Source organism: Ranitomeya variabilis, chromosome 1 (genome assembly GCF_051348905.1).
Source record: "Ranitomeya variabilis isolate aRanVar5 chromosome 1, aRanVar5.hap1, whole genome shotgun sequence".
Lineage (NCBI taxonomy): Eukaryota > Metazoa > Chordata > Amphibia > Anura > Dendrobatidae > Ranitomeya > Ranitomeya variabilis.
Genome location: NC_135232.1, coordinates 862,432,915 through 862,459,363, shown reverse-complemented (window position 1 = coordinate 862,459,363; position 26,449 = coordinate 862,432,915). Strand labels below are relative to the sequence as shown.

At 41.8% G+C, this 26,449-nt stretch overlaps 1 protein-coding gene across 2 annotated transcripts in view; it reads right to left on the bottom strand.

Moving 5' to 3' along the window:
- Positions 1-26,449, bottom strand: part of GRID2 (glutamate ionotropic receptor delta type subunit 2) — a 1,941,594-nt gene that overhangs the window by 206,748 nt on the left and 1,708,397 nt on the right. For both annotated transcript variants that reach the window (XM_077277244.1, XM_077277251.1), the window contains exon 14: positions 11,904-12,070. In XM_077277244.1, coding sequence (XP_077133359.1) covers positions 11,904-12,070 — 167 coding nt within the window. The remainder of the gene's footprint in view (positions 1-11,903; positions 12,071-26,449) is intronic.

Sequence of the window (26,449 nt, the reverse complement as noted above, 5' to 3'; positions counted from 1 at the left end):
GCCGCGTGCGCTTATCTGTCAGCACACCACCAGCAGTGCTGAACACACGTTCAGAGAGAACGCTGGCTGCGGGGCACGACAAGATCTCCAAGGCGTAAGTGGCAAGCTCAGGCCATTTTTCAAGATTGGAAGCCCAAAATGAGCAAGGGTCCAGTTCCACAGTCATGGCATCGATGTTAACTTGGAGATACTCTTGTACCATCCTCTCTAGGCGTTGGCTGTGCGTAAGACTTCTTGTCTCCTGTGGCCTTGCAAAGGATGGTCTAAAAAAATCTTGAAACGATTGGAAAAAATTGCTGTTACCACCAGATACGATGTTACTGTTACAGTTAGAGTAATGACTCGATAGTCCCATGGTTGGCAAGTTAGAACTCAGAGATTGACTATGTGCACCACTGGTATTTTGTGGAAAAGCAGATGTTAGATTCTGTAACAGTCCCTGCTGATACTCCTGCATGCGTGAATCCCTTTCTATGGCAGGAATTATTTCACCAAATTTGCTTTTGTACCAGGGATCTAAGTGTGTGGCAACCCAGTAGTCAGCATTACTTCGGATTCTGACAATCCGAGGGTCATGTTGCAGGTAGTGCAGCAAGAAGGCACTCATGTGTATTGCTCATCCAGGAGGACCAAGTCCTTGTTGCCTTGGTGGTGGCGAGGTGAGAATCTTGCTTCCTTCGTCTGCCCTCCCCCCCCACCTCGCACAACAGAAATTTGATCAAGGTCTCCCTCATCTGATGAGTCTTCCATGCCCAGCCCCAGTTCGTCCTCCACTTCTTCCTCACCTCCTGCACCTTCCTCAACAGTTTGGATGCTACCATGCGCCCCCGGTAATTCCTCTCCCCCAGCCTCCAATGCCAGCCGCCTTGGTGCTGCCAACCTTCTTGACCTTGGAGATATGATCCCTTCTGCATACGACTCCTCCTGTTCCTCCTCCTCCTGTTCCACCACCTGACTCCGAACACTGTGTAAGGTGTGCTCCAGCATGTAAATCACCGGAATGGTCATGCTGATAATGGCATCGTCAGTACTAAACATCTTCGTTGCTATGTCAAAACTGTGCAGAAGGGTGCATAGGTCCCTGATCTGAGACCACTCCTCCAGCATGATTTGCCCCACCTCTTGAGCTCGTTGGCCCAGGTTGTACATCATAACGTATTGCACTAGGGCTCGTCAGACAGTGCAGACACTGCTCCTAGGCCCAAAACTATTACCTGGATTAGATGCAGTAAAAATAGAGATACACAGGCGGTATAGTTAGTTTCACAGGCGGGCTACTCTGCTGACGTGCAGACACTGCTCCTAGGCCCAAAACTATTAACTGGATTAGATGCAGTAAAAATTGAGATACACAGGCGGTATAGTTTGTTTCACAGGCGGGCTACTCTGCTGACGTGCAGACACTGCTCCTGGGCCCAAAACTATTAACTGGATTAGATGCAGTAAAAATTGAGATACACAGGCGGTATAGTTTGTTTCACAGGCGGGCTACTCTGCTGACGTGCAGACACTGCTCCTGGGCCCAAAACTATTAACTGGATTAGATGCAGAAAAAATTGAGATACACAGGCAGTATAGTTTGATTCACAGGCGGGCTACTCTGCTGACGTGCAGACACTGCTCCTAGGCCCAAAACTATTAACTGGATTAGATGCAGTAAAAATTGAGACACACAGGCAATATATTGTTTGTTTCACAGGCGGGCTACTCTGCTGACGTGCAGACACTGCTACTAAGCCCAAAACCCCAAAACAATTTCCTGGGTTAGATGCAGTAAAAATTGAGATACACAGGCGGTGTAGCTAGCTTCACAGGTGGGCTACTCTGCTGACGTGCACACACTGCTACTAAGCCCAAAACCCCAAAATGATTTACTGGGTTAGATGCAGTAAAAATTGAGATACACAGGCAGTGTAGCTAGCTTCACAGGCAGGCTTGTCATGATTCCCAATGGCAGGGAAACATCAAAACACAAAGATAACGGACGAGCTCTGAGTGATGGAATCTCGAGCTGACCGTGAGCTAAATCTACCACACAACTAATAGTAGCCAGGGAGCATACCTGATTAACCCTAGATGCCACGCGCCAGCCGGAGGACTAACTACCCCTGGTAGAGGAAGGAACAGACCTGGCTTACCTCTAGGGAAATACCCCAAAAGATGATAGCAGCCCCCCACATGTAATGACGGTGAGTTTAGAGGAAAAGACATACACAGTATGAAGGTAGATTTAGCAAAGAGAGGTCCACTTACTAGATAGCAGAAGGATACAAAAGAGGACTTCACGGTCAACTGAAAACCCTATCAAAAAACCATCCTGAAATTACTTTAAGACTCCTGTGTCAACTCATGACACAGGAGTGGCAATTTCAGCCCACAAGAGCTTCCAGCTACAGAGAATAACAAAACTGCAAACTGGACAAAAGATACAAAACAAAAGGACAAAGTCCACTTAGCTGATCAGCAGACTAGTAGCAGGAACATGCAACCGAAGGCTCTGGTTACAATGATGACCGGCAAGGAAATGACTGGAGAGCAAGGCTAAATAGGAAACTCCCAAACACTGATGGGAGCAGGTGAACTGAGACAGCAAAGACACACAAGTCACCAGTACCACCAGCAACCACCAGGGGAGCCCAAAAGCGGATTCACAACAGTACCCCCCCTTAAGGAGGGGGCACCGAACCCTCACGAGAACCACCAGGACAATCTGGATGAGCCCTATGAAAGGCACGAACCAAATCCGAGGCATGAACATCAGAGGCAGTTACCCAAGAATTATCTTCTTGACCATAGCCCTTCCATTTAACCAGATACTGAAGTCTCCGTCTGGAAATACGGGAGTCCAGGATCTTCTCCACAACGTACTCCAATTCACCCCCTACCAGCACAGGAGCAGGAGGTTCAGTAGAAGGAACCACCGGTACCTCATACCTCCGCAACAACGACCGATGGAATACATTATGGATAGCGAAAGATGCCGGGAGGTCCAAACGAAAGGACACAGGGTTAAGAATCTCCAAAATCCTATAAGGACCGATGAACCGGGGCTTAAACTTAGGAGAAGAAACCCTCATAGGGACAAAACGGGAAGACAACCACACCAAGTCCCCAACACGAAGGCGAGGACCAACACGACGCCGGCGGTTAGCAAACTGCTGAGTCCTCTCCTGGGACAACTTCAAATTGTCCACCTCTTGTCCCCAAATCCGATGCAACCGATCCACCACAGCATCAACTCCCGGACAATCCGAAGATTCCACCTGACCAGATGAAAAACGAGGGTGAAACCCTGAATTGCAAAAGAAAGGGGAAACCAAAGAGGCAGAACTAGCCCGATTATTAAGAGCAAACTCTGCCAACGGCAAAAAGGCAACCCAGTCATCCTGATCCGCAGACACAAAACACCTCAAATAAGTCTCCAAAGTTTGATTAGCTCGCTCCGTCTGGCCATTAGTCTGAGGATGGAATGCAGACGAAAAAGACAAATCAATTCCCAACCTGGAACAGAATGTCCGCCAAAATCTAGACACGAACTGGGATCCCCTGTCAGAAACGATGTTTTCCGGAATCCCATGCAGGCGAACCACATTTTGAAAAAACAGAGGGACCAATTCAGATGAGGAAGGCAACTTAGGCAATGGCACCAAATGGACCATTTTAGAAAAACGGTCACACACCACCCAGATGACAGACATCTTCTGAGAAACAGGGAGATCAGAAATAAAGTCCATAGAGATGTACGTCCAAGGCCTCTTCGGAACTGGCAAGGGCAACAATAACCCACTAGCCCTAGAACAACAAGGCTTGGCCCGAGCACAAACATCACAAGACTGCACAAAAACACGCACATCTCGAGACAGGGAAGGCCACCAGAAGGACCTAGCCACCAAATCTCTAGTACCAAAAATTCCAGGATGACCTGCCAGAGTAGAAGAATGAACTTCCGAGATGACTCTACTGGTCCAATCATCAGGAACAAACAGTCTACCAGGTGGACAACGATCAGGTCTATCTGCCTGAAATTGTTGCAAAGCACGTCGCAAGTCTGGGGAGACAGCAGACAAAACCACCCCATCCTTAAGGATACCAGCAGGTTCAGAATCCCCAGGAGAGTCAGGCTCAAAACTCCTAGAAAGAGCATCTGCCTTCACATTTTTAGAACCCGGTAAGTATGAGACCACAAAATTAAACCGAGAAAAAAACAACGACCAGCGTGCCTGTCTAGGATTCAGGCGCCTGGCAGACTCCAGATAAATCAGATTCTTGTGATCAGTCAAAACCACCACCTGATGTCTGGCACCCTCAAGCCAATGACGCCACTCCTCAAACGCCCACTTCATGGCCAAAAGCTCCCGATTACCAACATCATAGTTTCGCTCGGCGGCCGAAAATTTACGAGAAAAGAACGCACAAGGTCTCATCACTGAGCAATCGGAACTTCTCTGCGACAAAACCGCCCCTGCTCCGATCTCGGAAGCATCGACCTCAACCTGAAAGGGAAGAGAAACATCAGGCTGGCGCAACACAGGAGCAGACGAAAAGCGGCGCTTAAGCTCCCGAAAGGCCTCCACAGCAGCAGGGGACCAATCGGCAACATCAGCACCCTTTCTAGTCAAATCAGTCAAAGGTTTAGCAACGCCAGAAAACCCAGTTATAAATCGACGATAGAAATTAGCAAAGCCCAAGAATTTCTGAAGACTCTTAAGAGAAGTAGGCTGCATCCAGTCACAAATAGCCCGAACCTTAACAGGGTCCATCTCAACAGAAGAAGGGGAAAAAATGTACCCCAAAAAAGAAATCTTTTGAACCCCAAAAACACACTTTGAACCCTTTACACACAAAGAACTAGTCCGCAAAACCTGAAAAACCCTCCTGACCTGTTGAACATGAGACTCCCAGTCATCAGAAAAAATCAAAATATCGTCCAAATACACAATCATAAATTTATCCAAATATTCACGGAAAATATCATGCATAAAGGACTGAAAGACCGAAGGTGCATTTGAAAGGCCGAAAGGCATTACTAAATACTCAAAATGGCCCTCAGGCGTATTAAATTCGGTTTTCCACTCATCCCCCTGCTTAGTTCGCACCAAATTATACGCCCCACGAAGATCAATCTTAGAGAACCACTTAGCCCCTCTTATGCGAGCAAACAAATCAGTCAACAAAGGCAACGGATACTGATATTTGACTGTAATTTTATTCAGGAGTCGATAATCAATACAAGGCCTCAGAGAGCCATCCTTCTTAGACACAAAGAAAAAACCAGCTCCTAAAGGAGATGAAGAAGGACGAATATGTCCCTTTTCCAGGGACTCCTTAATATACTCTCGCATAGCAGCATGTTCAGGCACAGATAAATTAAACAAACGACCCTTTGGAAATTTACTGCCAGGAATCAGATCTATGGCGCAATCACAATCTCTGTGGGGAGGGAGAGAACCAATCTTAGGCTCTTCAAAAACATCACGATAATCAGACAAAAATGCTGGAATCTCAGAGGGAGTAGATGACGAAATGGAAACCAAAGGTACATCCCCATGAGCCCCCCGACATCCCCAGCTTATCACAGACATTGTTTTCCAGTCAAGGACTGGGTTATGAGATTGTAACCATGGTAATCCAAGCACTAAAACATCATGTAAATTGTACAACACAAGGAAGCGAATCACCTCCTGATGGTCTGGAGTCATACGCATAGTCACTTGCGTCCAGAATTGTGGTTTATTACTAGCCAAAGGGGTAGAATCAATACCCTTCAGAGGTATAGGGACTTCCAGTGGCTCTAAATCAAACCCACAGCGCCTGGCAAAGGACCAATCCATAAGACTCAGGGCGGCGCCAGAGTCCACATAGGCATCCACAGTAATAACTGATAATGAACAAATCAAGGTTACAGACAGAATAAATTTAGACTGTAAAGTGCAAATAGACTTGTCAGCCTTCTTTGTGCGTTTAGAGCATGCTGATATAACATGAGCAGAATCACCACAATAGAAACACAACCCATTTTTACGCCTGTAATTCTGCCGCTCGCTTCTGGACAGAGTTCTGTCACATTGCATATTCTCTGGCGACTTTTCAGAAGATACCGCCAAATGGTGCACAGGCTTGCGCTCCCGCAAACGCCGATCAATCTGAATAGCCATTGTCATGGACTCATTCAGACCTGTAGGCGCAGGGAACCCGACCATAACATCCTTAACGGCATCAGAGAGGCCCTCTCTGAAATTTGCCGCTAGGGCGCACTCATTCCACTGAGTAAGCACAGACCATTTACGAAATTTTTGGCAGTATATCTCAGCTTCATCTTGCCCTTGAGATAGGGCTATCAAAGCTTTTTCAGCTTGAATCTCCAAATTAGGTTCCTCATAAAGCAAGCCTAAAGCCAGAAAAAAGGCATCCAGCAACGCAGGATCCCCTGGTGTCAATGAAAATGCCCAGTTTTGAGGGTCACCTCGCAGCAAAGAAATCACAATCTTAACCTGCTGGACAGGATCTCCAGAGGAGTGAGGTCTGAGAGAAAGGAATAATTTACAATTATATTTGAAATTCAGAAACCGAGATCTATCTCCGGAAAACACCTCTGGTGTAGGAATCTTAGGTTCAGACATCGGAGTATGTATAACAAATTCTTGTAAATTTTGAACCTTAGTAGCAAGATTATTTAAACCTGCAGCCAAGCTCTGAGGATCCATCTTTAAACAGGTGAGATCAGAGCCATTCAAGGATTAGAAGGAGAGAAAGGCAAAGGCTGTAATTAGAGCTGAAATACAACTGATCCAACTATGGAGCAAACATAGGAAAAAAAAAAAAAAAAAACTCTACAGACTTCTTTTTCTCTCCTTTCTTCTGCCAGTAACTTTAACACGGGCCGGTCATACTGTAATGATTCCCAATGGCAGGGAAACATCAAAACACAAAGATAACGGACGAGCTCTGGGTGATGGAATCTCGAGCTGACCGTGAGCTAAATCTACCACACAACTAATAGTAGCCAGGGAGCATACCTGATTAACCCTAGATGCCACGCGCCAGCCGGAGGACTAACTACCCCTGGTAGAGGAAGGAACAGACCTGGCTTACCTCTAGGGAAATACCCCAAAAGATGATAGCAGCCCCCCACATGTAATGACGGTGAGTTTAGAGGAAAAGACATACACAGTATGAAGGTAGATTTAGCAAAGAGAGGTCCACTTACTAGATAGCAGAAGGATACAAAAGAGGACTTCACGGTCAACTGAAAACCCTATCAAAAAACCATCCTGAAATTACTTTAAGACTCCTGTGTCAACTCATGACACAGGAGTGGCAATTTCAGCCCACAAGAGCTTCCAGCTACAGAGAATAACAAAACTGCAAACTGGACAAAAGATACAAAACAAAAGGACAAAGTCCACTTAGCTGATCAGCAGACTAGTAGCAGGAACATGCAACCGAAGGCTCTGGTTACAATGATGACCGGCAAGGAAATGACTGGAGAGCAAGGCTAAATAGGAAACTCCCAAACACTGATGGGAGCAGGTGAACTGAGACAGCAAAGACACACAAGTCACCAGTACCACCAGCAACCACCAGGGGAGCCCAAAAGCGGATTCACAACACAGGCTACTCAGATGACTATCAGACAATGCAACTAGCCCAAAAGGATTGGCTGAGCTAGATTACACCAAATGCTGTGACTAACACTTGCACAGCACTGGCTCAGACCTGCCTGGAAAACAGTGCTATGAACTGCTGTAACCTACCCTGAAAAGGGCTGATATTACAACTAGTCCCAACTCCCGACTCCCTAAACCTATCTCTCAGAAAATTCGCTGGCAAAAAAATACTCTGACTGTATAGCGCCCACAGCAGCAGCGGTGCCATCTAACACTAAGCTGCAGCAGTGAGGAAATGGTGGCGACGGGGTAAATGGCTGGTTCTTATAGGGCAAGGACATGTGACATACACAGCCAATGACACATGCCCTTGCTTGTGTGCATCACATGCACATTGCTGTGTGTGTGCGCACTGCTGATAGGCTGAGAGATTGCACCGCCCCTCTGTAAATGCGGGAAAGAAAAAAAATGGAGAGCGGCGTTATTTCAGCACAGATTTATCCCCCGCCCCCCCCACCCACTACACTCTGAAACAGTCCATTAACAATGATAAACAGTTTTAATGTGCAAATCAAGCTGGGCTTTTGGTGAACGAACAGTTATCGAACAAAGACTCGAACAGCCGAATTTTAAGTAAATTGTTCGGGTTCGACGAACACCACTAGTGTTGAGCATTCCGATACCGCAAGTATCGGGTATCGGCCGATACTTGCGGGTATCGGAATTCCGATACCGAGATCCGATACTTTTGTGGTATCGGGTATCGGTATCGAAACAACATTAATGTGTAAAAGAAAGAATTAAAATAAAAAAAAAATTGCTATACTCACCTCTCCGACGCAGCCTGGACCTCACCGAGGGAACCGGCAGCGTTCTTTGCTTAAAATGCGCGCGTTTACTTCCTTCCGTGACGTCACGGCTTGTGATTGGTCGTGTGCCACCCATGTGGCCGCGACGCGACCAATCACAGCAAGCCGTGACGTAATTTTCAGGTCCTCAATGCCTAATTCTAGGCATTCAGGATTTTAAAATTACGATCTGGCTTGTGATTGGTCGCGTCGCGGTCACATGGGCGACGCGACCAATCACAAGCCGTGACGTCACGGGAGGCAGGAAACTCACGCATTTTAAAATTACGTCACGGCTTGTGATTGGTTGCGTGCCACCCATGTGACCGCGACGCGACCAATCACAGCAAGCCGTGACGTAATTTCAGGTCCTGAATGCAGAATTAGGCATACAGGACCTGAAATTACGTCACAGCTTGCTGTGATTGGTCGCGTCGCGGCCACATGGGCGGCACGCGACCAATCACAAGCCGTGACGTCACGGAAGGAAGTAAACGTGCGCATTTTAAGCAAAGAACGCTGCCGGTTCCCTCGGTGAGGTCCAGGCTGCGTCGGAGAGGTGAGTATAGCAATATTTTTTATTTTAATTCTTTCTTTTACACATTAATATGGATCCCAGGGCCTGAAGGAGAGTTTCCTCTCCTTCAGACCCTGGGAACCATCAGGGATACCGTCCGATACTTGAGTCCCATTGACTTGTATTGGTATCAGGTATCGGTATCGGATTAGATCCGATACTTTGCCGGTATCGGCCGATACTTTGGACGGTATCGCTCAACACTAAACACCACCCAAAACAGCTTGAATTTGAAATTGGCGAACAGTTCGACTCGAACACTGCTCATCTCTACTTTTCTACAATGAGTAAAATATCTTATTGCTTAACAAACAGCTCCAAACATTACACAGATTACTGTATCATATGTTTTCAATACTTGCATCATACATTTCTCCCACAAAAAATTTCAGACTGCAGGTTACAAACTTTGCAATTTGTGATACCTGTATTTGATATGCAAATTGCTTTCTGTGATTACATCAAATGTTTAGTTCAGTGATGTAGGCACCTTACTGTAGCAATTATAGTGGTACACTCAGGAATCTCTTGGCTTGAGACTAATAAGGCAACAGAACCAGAGTTCGGTGTAAAGTCTGTATTAAACAAAGAAACGTAGGTGCAGAGTGTGAGCAACAGTTCAGGCAACCACAGCAAACAGGATGATATCAGAAGTAGTTCGTATGCAGCACTACTGTAAGCAAAGTTTGTATTTATGCAAAAAAAGTGGGTGCAGCACATGAGCAACAGTTCAAGTAAACTGAGCAAAAAGGATGATATTAGATGAAGTCCATGCAGCGCTGCTGCAAGCAAAGTCTCATGGGCGAGGCACACACTGGAGTATGCTGATCAGAAGACACAGTTCACAACAGGGCAGGCAATCTCAGAATGAGAGTCCCAGAAACAGTCCAGAGCTGTGAGTCCAGAACAGTCAAATATACTGGCTCTGAATACCAACAAGATTAGCTGAAGTGGGCCGAGCTTACGTGTCCTAAGCAGGCAGGCTGAAGCAGGTGCAAAGAAACGCAGACACACAGCTTGTAGCACAAGCACCACTGTAAGCTGGGAAGGTTTGCTGGAAAGGCTGAGCCAGATTCTCTGGAGAGGACCAGTCTCTTGCAACACAAAGCCAAGAATTCAAGCAGAATACCCAAGCATGGACTGGGAGGGTAACCGGGGTTATAAAGACAGGGAAGGCCGATCACATGAGGAAGAAGCGAGGCAGCAGAAGCCATCTTGGAAAAGGGCAATAAAGCACAACAGATGAAACAGGGAAGTCAGAGTCCTTCTGACACTTACAGTGTCATATACTAATGTCTATACTTACAGATAATTTGCATAGTCTTTAACTTAGTTGTTTAGAAATTGTAGCTTACTCTATACTCTGGAAATGCATCCACTAATATTGATTACTAGTCTTATATTCATTTTTAAATGAGATGAGATGAACATATGGTGGCATTAAGGGTGAAAAAGATATTGAGACTTCATTAAAATTAGAAGAGATAACTCAAAATAAAAAAAACAAACACTTTAAACAGTGGTCAGCCTTCCCAGTAGTTCCTGGCCTGCCAGAGTCATCCAGGAAGTCAAGTTATATCTTTAAAGAGAATCTTGACAACTGCAGATGTTAAGGTTAGCGCCAATGACCCCCTGATAATAATGTGGGTAAAAATGGGATACACAAGAGAATAGCAAGGCATAAAATACACTGTTAAGCATCAATCCTTGTCTTTCATTCCAAACAAAACTAAGATGAAAATCTCAAATTTGTTCATGCCAACCGTTCAAACACAGCGGTGGCAGAGTGATGACGTCGGATTGGATCACTGCTTCTGGACTCAAGAAATTATGTAGGGATTTCAGTATAATACTAATGATGTGCAAAGCCGACAAATCGAAACCTGAATTAGTCAGATGTCTTGGCTTAAAATATTCTCCTTAAAGATAACCTATCATATAAATGACATTTATGAAGTGTTTTGTGCCAGTTTTATAGTGTAAAAATATCAACCTAATTGTATTAGCCGAATTTGAATAAATTGACTTTTTGCCCTCTTTACACTTTTCTAAAAAGTGGACAGGATTAAAGGTAACCTGTCATCAGGTTTTCTGAAAATAAAATACGCCCACCACCTTTAATGCCTCTTTTACAGCATTTTAGCAAGCTATAAGTGCCCAGCCACCTCTACATAGCCCAAAAATATGTGGAATGGTTCTATATTGCTTTCATCGTTGTTTTTTCATTTGGCTAAGAACATTGCAATTATGTAGCTAAGGTGTAAACCTGCTACATGTTTTGTTTTGTTACGTTAAATGAATGAAGACTTTGGAAAGTGGAATGCATTTTTTTACATTAGCAGTTTCCTTGGCAACCACTCATCCACGTTTATCATGGAAAAAGTACATTGTGTTAATCACTGAATGCGGATGTTATAATTCCTGGATTTGGATCCTCATTTTGTAGTTAGAATTCTTCTATCTGTAACAATTGAATACATTCCAGTAGAGAATAATCTTATATAAGTATTTCTGCTGGTTCCCTTCGACAAGAGTGTCATAAAATTTCACACATTTCTAGAGAGCAATATGAAACTTTTAATTGGACTATACCATCGACAACTCACCAGCCTGCGAGCTTATAGAAGTGCAAATATACCATGAGAAGCAGAAAAAGCATATAGTGAAAAAATATTGCGCCATTACTCATTGCTATATTACCTAATAAAAAAACGTAAAACAACAATGAGATGTCAGTTGTGAATTATTACCTGCCCTAGGTTAAACTTCAAGATCTATGTATTCTTTTGGAGATGTGTAAGAAAAATAAGAGGAGTTATCCTTTCATTTTCTTAAAAATCTATTTTTTTTAAAGAAATAATACAAACTTACCTTTGGGAGAAAATATCCCTATATGGGCTGCCATGCTGTAATGCTATGCCATAGCCTCGGTCAGCTATTGTGTTTGCCACTGTGTAAAAGGAACAGTCTTGATCATTTATAGCCACATACTCCAGAACTGCTGCATCCCATACAAAAGCATAATTTCCATGTTTCACCTGTTAAAAAATAAAAAAGAACAATTTAAAATACAAGCGATATGTTTATTTAATAGTAAAATATTTTAAATAGAGTTTCTACATTCTTAAAGGTGCTTTCCACATTCAGATTTTTTCCTTCTATTGTCCAAAGCTGGGAAAAATAGTAAAATCAGATGGTGCTTTCCTAGGGTACAAGGGCACAATGCTGGTTTCTCTGTTAACACCGAAAGACAAAAAAAAGTATAATTTGCCAAAAAAATGTAGTTTATCAATTAACAATAAAAAGTAAATCTTAGAACCAATAGTAACAAGGTAGCTGCACACCAAGAGCAAGGACTACTGACAACAGTATACAGAGTGACAGCAGTTCACATTATTTGAAATAAAGATAGCACCTACTATTCTTTTCCCTTTGCATGAGCGAGTCACCTGTCAATGTGAAGTCACCCCCACCCTGACGCACGTTTTGCTTCGTCAGGAGGTGTGTGTTAGGAAGAGGGGCAGACCTGGTTAAATCACAATGACCATCCAATCAGTGGCCGGAAAAGAGGTGGTGTGTTTAAGCACATGATGATCATGTGAGCGGATAGAATTGTCATTATGTTCGTAGGTCATAAGGGATGGGAATCACTCCCAAAGCAACGACGCATACATCGCTGATATCACTCAATAGAAGCAGGCAGTTCAGCTTGTGGCCGTGGAATACAAGCTAATATGGGCCGTCATTGTGATGGCGTGTGCGCAGGTGCTGCCATTCATCACTTGCCTGTACGCCAGTGAAGTGATGAAGTGAGGCATGCGTACCACTCGGGAGATAATCAGAGAATTTGCTGGGGTTGTCAGAGTGCACCTTGAGTATAGACTTATAAGAATTCTCAGTTTGGGAACATAATTAGGATAAAACTGTAAATATACTAATTTAGCATTGAAGATGAAACCAGCGAGATGTGAGAAGACATAAATATATATTTCATAATGCTAATAAAAAATGTAAACGCACCATCCAATATATACAAATTAAAAATATACCTATAATCAGCATAGTGATAACAAAGTGTGTTATATGTCAATGTGCAAACAAATGTATATATATAAATAGAAAAATAAAAGTGTATAAAAGCAGAAGTGAGTGGACAGCCTACACCAAGCCTGCCAGTAAAGGGCATAAAGTGCAAAGAGAGATACGGTCATTTCTCTATGTATTGGCTGCAGCAGTGATATCATGGTTACCACAGATCCCCTTATGTAGATGGCATGAGCCTCGAAATTCAGAAATTAGAAGCAGCGATGATGTGTGCTGAGGTTGTGATGTCGCCACTGCAGCCATCAGACAAAGACAGGAGCAGCGACTCAATGAAAGCAATAGGCCCAGGGAGAGCGAGTATCATCAGATTCTATTATTTTTACACTGTAGAGAGAAGAAATGTGAATGTTCAAATCCCATTTAAATACTAATTTGAGGATATAACAATATTATTCAGCTAAAGAAGCATTCTTGTCCAGTCCAAAAGGAATCCATATTGTAACTAACTTATAATGGAAAAACAAACTGACTCATGTGAGGCACATATTGAGTTCTTAAAGCGATTATGTCCTACACAAGATATGTCCATGATACAAGTAATAAATATAGACTGGTGTGGTTAAGGCTGCTGAGAAAATCAACATCACAAGAACTGTGGTCTCAAATTTCCATTTGTCATTAAAGTAATACTGAACATGTGTGACCAGTACCACTATTTCATTAGAGGGGTATTCACATTCATATTTCTGTAGCACAGCCTATACTCTACTGCTACTGCTTTGACCAACCCACCATTCTACAGCCTATACAGACCTCCAGCATGTACACTTCTGAGATCCTGAGAGCCTCAATAAGACATTAAGAAGAAAAAGATCATTGATAAAGCTCATCAAAATCATTGCAGGGTTGACCTCTTCACCACCTTGGGTTTTTCCGTGTTTGAGTTTCCGTTTTTTGCTGCCCTCCTTCCCAGAGCCATAACCTCTTTGTTTTTCCATGAATATGGCCATGTGAGGGCTTATTTTTTGCTGAACGAATTGTATTTTTAAACGACACCATTGGTTTTGCCATATAATGTACTGGAAAATGGGAAAAAATTCAAAGTGCGGTGAAATTGCCAACAAAAAGTGCAATTCCACAATGGTGGGGTTTTTTTTACCATGTTTTCTAAATGCTTAAATTGACATGACATTATGATTCTCCAGGTCATTATAAGTACCTAGATACCAAATATGTATAGGTTTGATTTTATTTAAGTGGTGAAAAAAAATCCTAAGTTTCTAAAAAAAAATAAATAAAAAGTTGCATTTTTCCGAGACCCGTATCATCTCAATTTTTCATGATCTGCGGCTGGGTGGGGGCTTATTTTTTGCGTGCCAAGCTGACGTTTTTATTGATACCATTTTGATGTAGATACAAACTTTTGATAACCCGTTATTGCATTTTAATCTACTTTATACTTGCTTCAAAAGTCTCCATGGGGGACTAGAAGCTGCGATCATCCGATCGCTTCTGCTACACACAGCATGGCCAACCCATCGGTGACCCATGGTCATATGACACGGACGCCGATGGTTGAGATTAGTGACGTGCTTCTGACGTGAGCATGTTAAATGCCACTGTCTGAGATTGACATGTTAACAGCCGTAGGTGGATCACGAATGAACCCACGGCTGGTAGGGGCACATGTCAGCTGATTTCATGTGCCAGAAAAGTTGCAGGCTCAGCACAGAAGCCCGCAGTAAATAGGGGGAGCCAACCTCTGACGTAACTATACATCTAAGGTAGTAATGGGATTAAATGTTGTGGCCCCGAATTTACTGTTAAATTGGCCAGACATATTTTCCAGTAGATCAAGAGACATAATCCATTGTTCATATGAGCCTGAACATTGATTTTTGAATTGATGTTTGTAAAATTGTTGAAAGACTGCTGTTTACCTATTATATCAGCTCCTACAGTTTATTGCGCTGCTATCCTTGGAGGACAGGGATGCAAGGTCATTGAACAATCAAAGTTTGCTAACATATTGATTACCATTGTACAAGTCCATGCAGCTTGTGGAACTGCAAACATTGATGGATAAACTATGCAGATTGATTGAATACTCGATCAATGGGAGTTGACCTCATCCCACCCTCCCCCTGACCTGTGGATGATGGCCTGAAAGACAGATATGGGTTTAAAAAGGGATCTCTCTCCTTCTGCAGAGAGACTTTACAGGACAGCAGTCAGGCACCATGGCTCCAATTGGAGGAATACATATTTAATCCAATGCCCAAACCTGAGCCCATAGAGACGTTTATAGCACCCAGGTTGGGACTGTCAGCTTCCTAACCTTGTCATTACCTCCTCTCTGTGGGTGTCTGCCAAAAGTGGGATGCCACTGGTGGGGGCAATTGGCCCTGGAAGCCCCGAAGTCGCAGCTGCTCTAATCATGGTGAGTCTGTGGAAGGGTGAGACTCTGTAATTTGGGCAATCTTGTGTACTTGCTGGGACTGTACTATATGTTATTTTCTTTTGGTGGTTCAATAAAGTATTGCCACACTGTTTTATCCTCACCCTGTGATGTCTGAATAGTAATATGCCCTCTGGGAAGGAGTGCAGGTGTTCAGTGGGATGAGCCCTGGTCCATGCGGTATTTCTAAGCTCAGCTGGGCTGAAGGAAGTGCAGTGAAGGGTGAACATTTAATGCCAAAAATGGGAAAACGAGAAACACCTAGAGAGGAGCACATCAATAAAGGAAAACAAAGATAATAGAAGCCAGCAGCAGTTGGACAGGGAGGAAAAGGCAATAGATCAGCAGAGATAGGAACAGACTACGCAGCAACAGGTCACCAGATTGAATCCCCACCCAAACTATGATAGCTTGATGCACATACATGTTATATGGGTCCTCTTGATCAGTGGGTCTCTAAGCAGCTTGGCTTCTGGAAATCCTACATTTATATTCTATTCTGTGAATAGTTGACAGATGTTGTTTATGGGATAACCCATTTAATGTTTGTATTCTTCTGATGTGTTCCTTTTAAATGTAGAATTCATGAATCACATGATTAATGTTAATAGGTCATTTGCGGTGGTTCCTGCTAAAGGCCTCCATACACATTAGGTTAAAGTTTAACAAAGTAGCTGACTTAAGGGTAGTATTTGACCATTTAATTTCCATGGAGGACCCCCCAATGTTTTTTTCCAAGGAGATAACTGGCCAACATAGTTTTATAGCAATGTTTTTTTCTCCCCTTCTTAATGACAATACACAATTGCTTGGCAGAGTTAAGCATGGCTATAGGGGTGCAAAGAGAGATAGCTGTGGTCAAATTTGGATCTGTCCAGCTACTATCTAGGTTGTATGACTTACAGACAAGGAGCTACAAATCTATATAATAACATGATTCAATTTATTTAAACAAAATACACATATTTTTTACAGACTATCTAGTCAGCTGCAACTAAATCAACCTTCTTGTAGTCTGTAGCTTATAAAACACAGCAGTAAGTAGTCAACCCTAGAAAAGATCTTTAACGTTCTTGTGCTGAAATAAATGTAAACTTTTTTCTAGCATTTGCAACTCAGGAAATAACATCCCCAGATTCAAGAGAATGGAAGCAAATTGAATATGTGAGTATTTGATTACACAGCAAAGCATGATGTGTTTAATTTTATATGAGAGACCAGGCTATTTCAGAAATTTCCTTCTGTAAGTGGAAATGGTAATAATTATTAAATATGTGCATAATTCTAGCTTTTACTATGACTATTCCAAACAATAAGTAAATATTTGGATTATATTGTAAAGTAGATTACATAGATATCTGCCTAATAACTGGCCATGTGTTTCTGTATAAATGCCACAGTATTGTACTAAATAATAAATCACACCTTTAAATTGAATGCCCACTTTTTACCATAATTGAATTTTTATGTTTGCCTTTCTGATTAGATAAATTTCTTATTAAATATTCATTGTGATTGCAAAATGAAGTCCTATGGTATATACTACGTGGACAGACTTGCTTTGATCCTAATGAACTCCTGAATGGCAAAATATGTGTAAGAGAGTAGTTGAATTTTTTTTGAATTTTTCAAAAATCCATAATCTACTGAATTTCTATTTACTGAGCCATATTGAGACAGCAAAACTAATACTCACCTCACCACTCACCCCTCTGGCCACCTCCACTACTTGTTCTTTCCCGTATGATTTTCAGCACCTTTTCTTGCTGCTGTTGTGTGATGAAACCCTGGGCCTCATTATGCTAGGCCCAGGGTTCCTACCATGATAAGACTCCCTACCACGATTAGGCCCAAGATGTATCTGCACTTGCATGTTTCAAGGTTGCAATGTTATGACATACTTATGTAGGGACGTAATTGTCTAGTCGCAGTTAATAGTCCTGGCCTTTTTTTTCTACATCTCATTTTTATTAAGCTTTGGGGTCTCTCCAAAATAGATCACTGTAAGAGACATTCAATTTACGGAGAATAGATTCACTGCATACAGAATTTCCTGGTAAAAACATCATCAGATTCCCTTATCTCTAAAAACAAATTAATATCCAACTGACTATATGAGATATACTATATTTGATTATATGCTATAACCATAGATATGTATTCATGAAATAACTATGTTATAGTTTTTATGTCATGGAAATATTCATTTTTACTCAGAAATGTGAACTTTATTACCATTCTGTGAGAATCTCTAAGAGGTCAGGTTCACCTAATGACCTTATGTTTCATATTCTCTTAATGACTTTGCTTTCCCTGTTACCTACATCCCCCATTTTCTTTCCTGCACACCACAGTACATGCATTGCTACTACCTTTTAGTTTTTGTGATGACAGTATGAACTTAAAGGTATATATAAAGGGTGAGGAACTAATTGCACACTACTAATATATTAATTTTGAAAGAAGTAAAAAAGACATAGAAGTATAAAAAAGTATAACTGGTAAAGAATTTGCACTTTTCCAGGTGTCTAAGACAATGGGGTGCATATGCAAACATGTAAACAATATTGGACTACGGTAACTGTCAACGGCTCTACAGTCACAATGGTTTTGGGAGCTTGCTGTTCAGCTACATGCAATATTACTTGTAGTGTTAAGCTGACCAGGTAAAATTTGAATTAGTCAGTGATGAGCTGATGAGCAAAATGTAACAATTTTTTGAACTTTAGACTTTTTGGCTCCATATCTCACCATCCACTACTGCTTCAAACGTGAGACTATCATCATTGCATAGACAATTATCTTGGTAATCTCATACATAAATTTCACTATTTAGCATATGATTAGTTATGCAGATTCTTGTCATGTCACTGCATTATTAGATGAGCATTGCAGCTTAAAAGTCTCCTCATCTCTGCATGCTTAACATGTCACTCTCCTAAAAATCTAAATTTTTATTTTTATTGTTTTGGTAGTATTTTGTAAATCAACCATTGGCTTTCACCACTGCCTGAATCCTTCTGGGCATGCTCTTGATAAGATTCAAGTGTGTCTCAACTGAAATCTGATTCCAGGTCTTTTCTACACCTTCCCAAAGTTGGTGCACACTGTTGACCTCAGTTGGGTATGTATATAGCTTTTTCTTTAACTCTACCCACAATTGTTCGATTGGATTGAGGTCTGGGGCCTTTGGGGAATGATCCAGCACTTCTACTTCATTGTCATTGAATCATTCCTTGGCCAATCTCCACATATGCTTCTGGTCATTGTCTTGCTGGACCACTATGTAATTTCCATAGTACTAGAGTGTACAAAGTAACTTGTCTTGTAGAATACTCACCTATAACTCAGCATCGAGACCACAATCGATCCAGATCAAATATCCAACATCTTTCGCTGTGAAACAACCCCATATCATCAGGCTTCTTCCACCAAACTTGACAGTTTCTCGAATTTCTTGATCTGTTAGACCCTTTTGCCCTTGTTCCTTCCATACCCAGTTATACCCATCAGAGCCTGGTCTATTGCAAACTCGAGACAACGGTTCTTATGATGATATTGAATTCGAGGCTTCTTTACCTTTTACCATTCCAGGCTTATATAAAGGGTGTCGCACGTTGCTTGAATGGATGTCTGTAATCTCACTATTACAAAGAATATGAGCCACATCCACTGCTGTGTTTGATGATCCAGAACTAATAGACCATTGTGATTAGCAGAATTGTTGACTCCGATATTCTGCCTGGATGTCCACCTCTTGGCTGTTTAATGGATGGACAAACTTAATTTTGTATTCTATCATGACACTCAGAAAGGTGTGAAGATGTATTATTTTTTTAACCCTTTTGATGGCAATCTGCTGCCATTTTGCTGAATTCTAGGGGAAGCAAATTACACTCAAATTACCTAACTGTTGCTTCTTGTTCACAAATTTGCCTATGCTTCTATATAATATTTAACTAGGTATTTTGTTAAATGAATGGTGAGAGGCTACACTTGTCTTTACATGTTGTTTTAAGCGTTCTGTGCCAAATACAGCTTATGTGGGGGGCCCACCAGTGAATTCATCTGCTCCCCTGTGGGCCAGTCTGAATCCGACAGTAAATATAGTTACAATTTGGGGTAAAATCTAAACTACATTTTTATTACCTATAATGCTGATATTTTCTTTAAGGATGAATAAAAAATGACAATCATGACATTGAGGATCATGGCTAAGATACTGTAGATATTTATATGATTGTGCCAAGCAAAGTACCTCTCATCTTTGTAAACCATGATAGAGAAAGCAATATTTAGGTGTACTGCTTTCACAGCTAAATTGTGAATGAAGTTGTGGAAAAGTGCTTAGAGTGAAGTGCCAAGCTTCAATATGTATATTAATTACAATATATACTATATATGTTTAGATTTAAAACTCTCATGAAATAATCCCAGGCAGTATGTATAGCATGGAAAGCATGCCAAGACGCATGAAAGCGGTGATTAAAAATCATGGTTATTCCACAAAATATTGATTTCTGAATGCTTCCTGAGTTAAAACATTAGTATTTTTGATTCTAAATGATTATAAACTTGTTTTCTTTGCATTATTTCAAGTCTGAAAGCACTGGGTTTTTTTTTAATTTTGACCATTTCTCCTTTCCGAAAAAAAATAAAAAATTTATTGCTTGGAAATTCGGACACATGTTGTCAGAAGTCTATAGAATAAAAGAACAATTTACATTTTACTCCAAAAATATACCTATAAAGAGAAAAATCAGACAAACTGAACATTTTGCACTGGTCTCTTAATTTTTGCCAGAGCTGTATATATTTTTTTCAACACCCCACAACCATGCCATGTAAACTAATGCCATTCCCAGTACCATATTGATATTATTGGTTAAATATTTTGGAATTACTATACACAAGAAGATTAAGGCATTCATATGTGTGGTTAATTTTATTCACTTCAAGGGACGCTATCACCTTGTTCTTGAAACCCTATCTGAGAGCAGCATGAGTGAGACCCTGAATCCAGTGATGTAGCACTTACTGGGCTGCTTGCTGATAAAAATCACTGTTCTATCTGCTGCAGATCAACAAGCCATATGAATTCTGGGCTCTACATAAAACCTTGCCCAATCAACTGGTTGACAGTTTTCTGTGTACAATATGCATTTAAAAAAAGAAATGAAAAATCACCTTAAAATGCTGGATTCATGTATAGTGAAAATTTGCTCTGAGTATGAGTGCCCCAAATTCTTCTGGTCGTAACGTGTTTAACTGTAACTTTACTGTTATGCTTCAAATCCATTTTCAGTACTCCTTGAAGACTAAATGTGATCTGAGCTGCTTTGTAAGTTTGTTCAATGTCAAAAGCTTTTATTTAGGTTAAGATTAAAGCCCGACAGGTTTTGTTCTTTATTTTGATTGTGATTGAGCTAGTTTCTCAACTTTAACAAAGTCAAGGACTTTACACGGTTATGATCAGCATCATCTTGATTTCTTTAGAAAGTTAATTCTTAAGCACTCATAGTACACATTATTTCATTAGATCTAATGAATTCATTCCAGCTGCCAGTTTTACTTTTATTGAAGTTATTTACATCTTGGACCTTTTAAAACATTCCTAATACACTACGACAACATGTACAGTAAGATATAGAAAGTGAACTGTAATAGAAGCACTAACATAAGAATACAAGGAAAAGAGTAATCTGCCAACATGCAGTACGACAATAGAGTACCAGCAGTTTTCAAAATGAAAGCATTAAAGGATAATGACACTTTCAGTTATTTTTTTATTTAAATGCTTTAATAATTTTTTAAATTAATTTTCATGAGAAACGTTGCACTGTTTGACTTTTAAAGGATCAACGTGCCTAAGCTGCCTATATGGGCATGCAGGTCATAGAAAGCTGTATGCACTGATAACTTCAAATCTGTGATCCATTCACTTATCCATGTTTTTCTTAATATGTAAATGACTTGCTAAGATCTCTGGGAGGGACAGATCACAGATCGCCACTGTCCTTCCTTCTGCACAGTGTTCTGCCTTTTTGGGCGACTTCTTTGCAGAATGAAATTGAAGACAGTGCCTATATAAAGCAGAACTCTGGGCATAAGAAAGGACAGTGGTGATCTGCGAATGCCCATGACTTTATGAATGGAGTCTTACATCATGATGCAGCACGGGACCAATTTATATACAGAGGTATCATTAAGCATTAAAATATGCCCTGCTCTTGGACTCTTTGTCCCGCTCAGAGATCTAAACACCTCATTTTAGGAAAAAAGTGGGTTTCTCGGGAATAAGTCAATGGATCGCAGCTATCAAGTTATCAATGTATTCAACTTTCTATGACCTCAATGCTCATATAGATGGTTTAGGAGGGTTAATCCTTTTGATTAGACATAAGTGGATCACTTCACATAACCTTGGTCCATGGTCCAGGTCAGTTTTCTCTGGACATGGACAGGAGTTGCGCAAATTTTCTGATCTTTCTTGTTCACAAGTGCTGCACTTTACTCACCGCCTTGGCATGTGGCACATGTGACATCTTGTCAGCCAAGCTAATAATAAGCCTAGCCTGGGATCCCAGACTGCAAGGACAGTTCATGCAGCTCTAGTCCATGGCCAGAAAGCTCTAACTTAGACCATTGGCCAGGGTTGCTCGAAGTGATCTAATTCTCTCTACTTTTGACAGATTCCCTTTAAGACTCTTTGCTTTCTTTGGGCAAACTTAATTGCAGACTGAATTTAAAATGTTATTCCTCAAAATAGTTATGCCCTAAACATGTGATGGAGGTCAACTTCCTAATAGCTGTGGGTCTGACTGCTGTGTCCCTCAGCGATCTTGAGATTGGGTCTCTGCCTTGAATGGAACATAGGGATGTATACTTGGCCCTTGTTCTATTCATTGTCAATGTGATGGCTAGAAATAGCTGATAACAGGGCTCAGCTTTCTTCTGACATTCCATTAACTATGAATGAAGGAGAGGTAGAGCATGCACACCTCCACTCCATGAAAGTAGGGGCTGCAGGGCCCCATTCTCAGGATTGAAGATCCCTAGTCCCAGTATCATTGAGGGTTCCAGCAATCCAACTCCAGTGATTACCAAGTTATTCTCTATCAAATGGATAGAGGAGAGCATGTTTTTTATTTTGGGGGGGGACCTTTTAGCTACAAATATATCAGGGTAGGTGGACACAGTCAGTAAAAGCTATGGGTTGAATTCTGCATACTTGCGCAGCATCCAACCCACAGCGTCCAAATGCAGCATAGTGGGATTTCAAGATATCTCACGTCCACTATGCATCCAGAGAAGACCGTGGATCACCCATTGAGACGGACATGTGGCATGTTTTTCCAGACTGCAGCATGTCTATTTCTCTTGCAGAGACACAAATCTCCACAATATAAATTTCACCCGTACAATGTATTGGACGCTGTGAATCCACATGGTTCAGTGAACACATGCAGATTCACCTGCGTTCAATAGCCGGCAGCGCTCTGAACGCAGCGGACATGTGCTAGGTCCAAAGCGTTGACAATTACCGAACGTCTGTACATACCCTCAAACAGCTAGTTCTTAATGGGGGTTGTAACTACTCTGTCTATTACTAATTTAAGGTGTACTTTGATGTGGTCATCAATCAGATGCCAATGCGGCATTGAAACGTGTTGTGAACTCAAAACCTTTTTATTATCATTATTGTTGAAATATCAATTACTCCAGCAGCACAGCCCAGCTTATGTGTTTTATTCAACTGGACCCAATATTTTCTGGAGCATTTATCCACCAGCCTCAGGGCAGCAAGAGATACAAAGGAGTTGTTCCTTTGGTGAACATAACCAGCATTTACCCACTGACACTCTCTAGGGTATCACCCTATGGTGCACTCTGTTCCCCACATCTTATTTTATTCATTAAAGTCATTTTCTGAGCAATTTTTCTAGGTGAGATTAACTTTTGAAAATCTGTAGGCTATACAGAAACTATAAGAATAAAACCATTCCATAATATGGTTCAGCTCATCAGCTCATACAGTTGTTAGTTAGCAATGTATGCTCTTCTGTCAGTATTTCTATGTTTCAGTTGTGTAGTATTGAAAAAGCAAACCTATTATTGCAGTCTAGAAGCCACTAACAAGCTGCTGCTGACACATCTGTTACTTAGTTTATGGCCAACGAAGAAAAGCAGTTCTAAAATGTTTTAGCTTTTCACTTGGCAGCCAATTGGATTGAAGACCAGGGTGAAATATGATTTGTTTGTTTTGACTTTTTTTTTCTTTTTATTAGAACATTATCTACGCTAGCCTGCTACAAGTTATTTATTTCATGCACTTTGAGTGCAATATTGTGTCCTCTTGTGAATGGATGGTGGGTTTAATTGACTCTTAAATAAATACCTTAATGAACTGCTGCTTATTAGAAGAATATAACTTCATACAGCTATTAGGCTTTCTTATCTTTTCATATGTGAATAGCTAAACTAAGTTATTATACACACCACATTTAAAATAAAAAAGTACTACCATCAAAGCTTTATCCTCTTAATATTTTGCAAACTTCATATTATTTAACACTGCACTTACAATCTCTCCTTTCACCCTTCTGCCCAATTAATTATTCTAGTTTCCATTTGGTCTGAGTAACTAAATCCTTCCATGCTCTATGTAGAAATAGGAAGTCAATATTCCATGCATGGGTCATCAGTAGGGTTGAGTGAAATGGATCGGACAAATTCAAAAATCGCCGACTTTCGGCAAAGTTGGGTTTCATGAAACCCGACCCGATCCTAGTGTGGGATCGGCCATGAGGTCGGCGATCTGCGCGCAAAAGTCGCGTTTCATATGACGCTTTCAGCGCCATTTTTCAGCCAATGAAGGAGGACGCAGAGTATGGGCAGCGAGATGACATAGGTCTCGGTCCCCACCATCTTAGAGAAGGGCATGACAGTGATTGGCTTGCTTTCTGCGGTGTCACAGGGGGTATAAAGGGGCGTGCACGCGACCGCCATCTTACTGCTGCTGATCGTAGCATAGGGAAAGGTTGTTGCAGCTTCATCAGAAGAAGGGATATAGTTAGGGAGAGAAGATTAACCCCCAAACCGCTTGTGCTGTAGCGATTTCCACTGTCCAACACCACCTTTGTTTTGCAGGGACAGTGGAGGCTATATCTTTGTGCATCAGCTCTGTAGCTTACTAGGCTGCCTTATAAGGCTCCCTGATAGCTGCATTGCTGTTTGCACCGCTGCTGTGCAAACCAACTGCTTTTTTAAAAGCTAAAATCCTGTCGCTCCTTTCTGCACAGTTATCTTGTTTATTTGTCCACACTTTTGTGTGCAGCAGTCCTTTTTATTGCTGCCATACTTGTCCTGAGATCATTGTAGGGAGATTGAAATTGTACTACAGTCCTTTTTTTTTGTCATATATCTTCCAGCCACTTGCTGCCACTTACATTGTGTTGTTTTATGCACAGGGCCTGAGTTTTGGTTCAGTCTCCCCAAAAAAAAGTGAGATTCAGATTCTCACAAAGTGGATATACTTCAGTCCTGTTAGTTTGTCGTACGTCAGCCAGCCACTTTCTGCCACTTAGATTGCGTTGTTATATACACTGGGCCGAGTTTTGGTTCAGTCTCCCAAAAAAAAGGGAGATTTACAGTAAATTCTCAACCAGTTTATATACACCTTCTACCTTGTTTTACAGTACCATATAACGGTTGTTATTTTGGTTAGATTTTCCAAAAAATGAGGAAGTCTGGTGGAAGAGTCAGTGGGCGGTGGTTGCCAGCTGGTACTGATGGTGGTGGTGCATCTGGTTGTAGTGGCAAAAGCACAATACTGCTGCATCGATTCAAAGTAACAGGAGACAGCATTTGTCCAGTATGGTTACGAACTACTTTTCCTCGCTTATCAATGTTCTCCCTCACAGATCATTCCCCATTGATTACTGGGCATCTAAAATAGACACCTGGCCTGAATTGGCAGAATATGCATTACAGGAGCTCGCTTGCCCTGCTGCTAGTGTGCTATCAGAAAGAGTCTTCAGTGCTGTTGGTTCAATACTGACCGAAAAAAGGACACGTCTGGCTACCCAAAATGTTGATGATCTAACCTTCATTAAAATGAACCAATCATGGATTTCAAATTATTTTGCCCCACCTTCCCCTGCTGACACGTAGCTTGCCTGAAAAATGTCTTGATTTTGGCCTCCTCTTACTGACTTCTCCAATTCCTCCATTTGCAGCTGCTGAATGTCCACCATAGGCCATTTCTATGCCTCCCTAAATGGGCTGACTCCCCCCACAGGGCCGTGGTCACACCTCCCGCAAGCACCCGTGTGAGTGCCGTTTGCCTGGACAGGTGGGTGTGCCCACTCTTGGGCGACGGCACTGGCACAGGGTCCCTCATAGTACCATGAAGTGTCTCTGACGGTGGTGGTGCAGAACCAACGTCAGACACACCGGCGTAATATGAGGGGCCCTGTGCCAGTACCGCCGCCCACGAGAGAGTGCTCCCCCCAGCTCGAACAGTGCTCTACCACTTGCAATACTTACCTCTCCCTGCTCCACCACTGTGTAGTCTGTGCTGATAAATCCTTCAATGGCACTGCCAATACAAATTTGTTGAAATGATCGATGATAGTTAAAATATACAGGGGCCCTGGCCTCCATTTAGACCAGTTAATACTTTGCGCCTACTACCACTGTCTGCTACTCAGCAGAGGAACAAACCCCTGTACCTAGCTATGCCACCTGTTTATTTATAAACAATTTTTTTGGCTGACATTTAGCCCACTTTATTATTTGGGCCTACTAACTTAGTCTGCTACTCATTACAGTTTTCCTCCACTGAACAAAGCAATGCCGCCTCTTTAGTCCTGTTACCACATTTGAACTGCATTTAGCCTACTTTATTATTTGG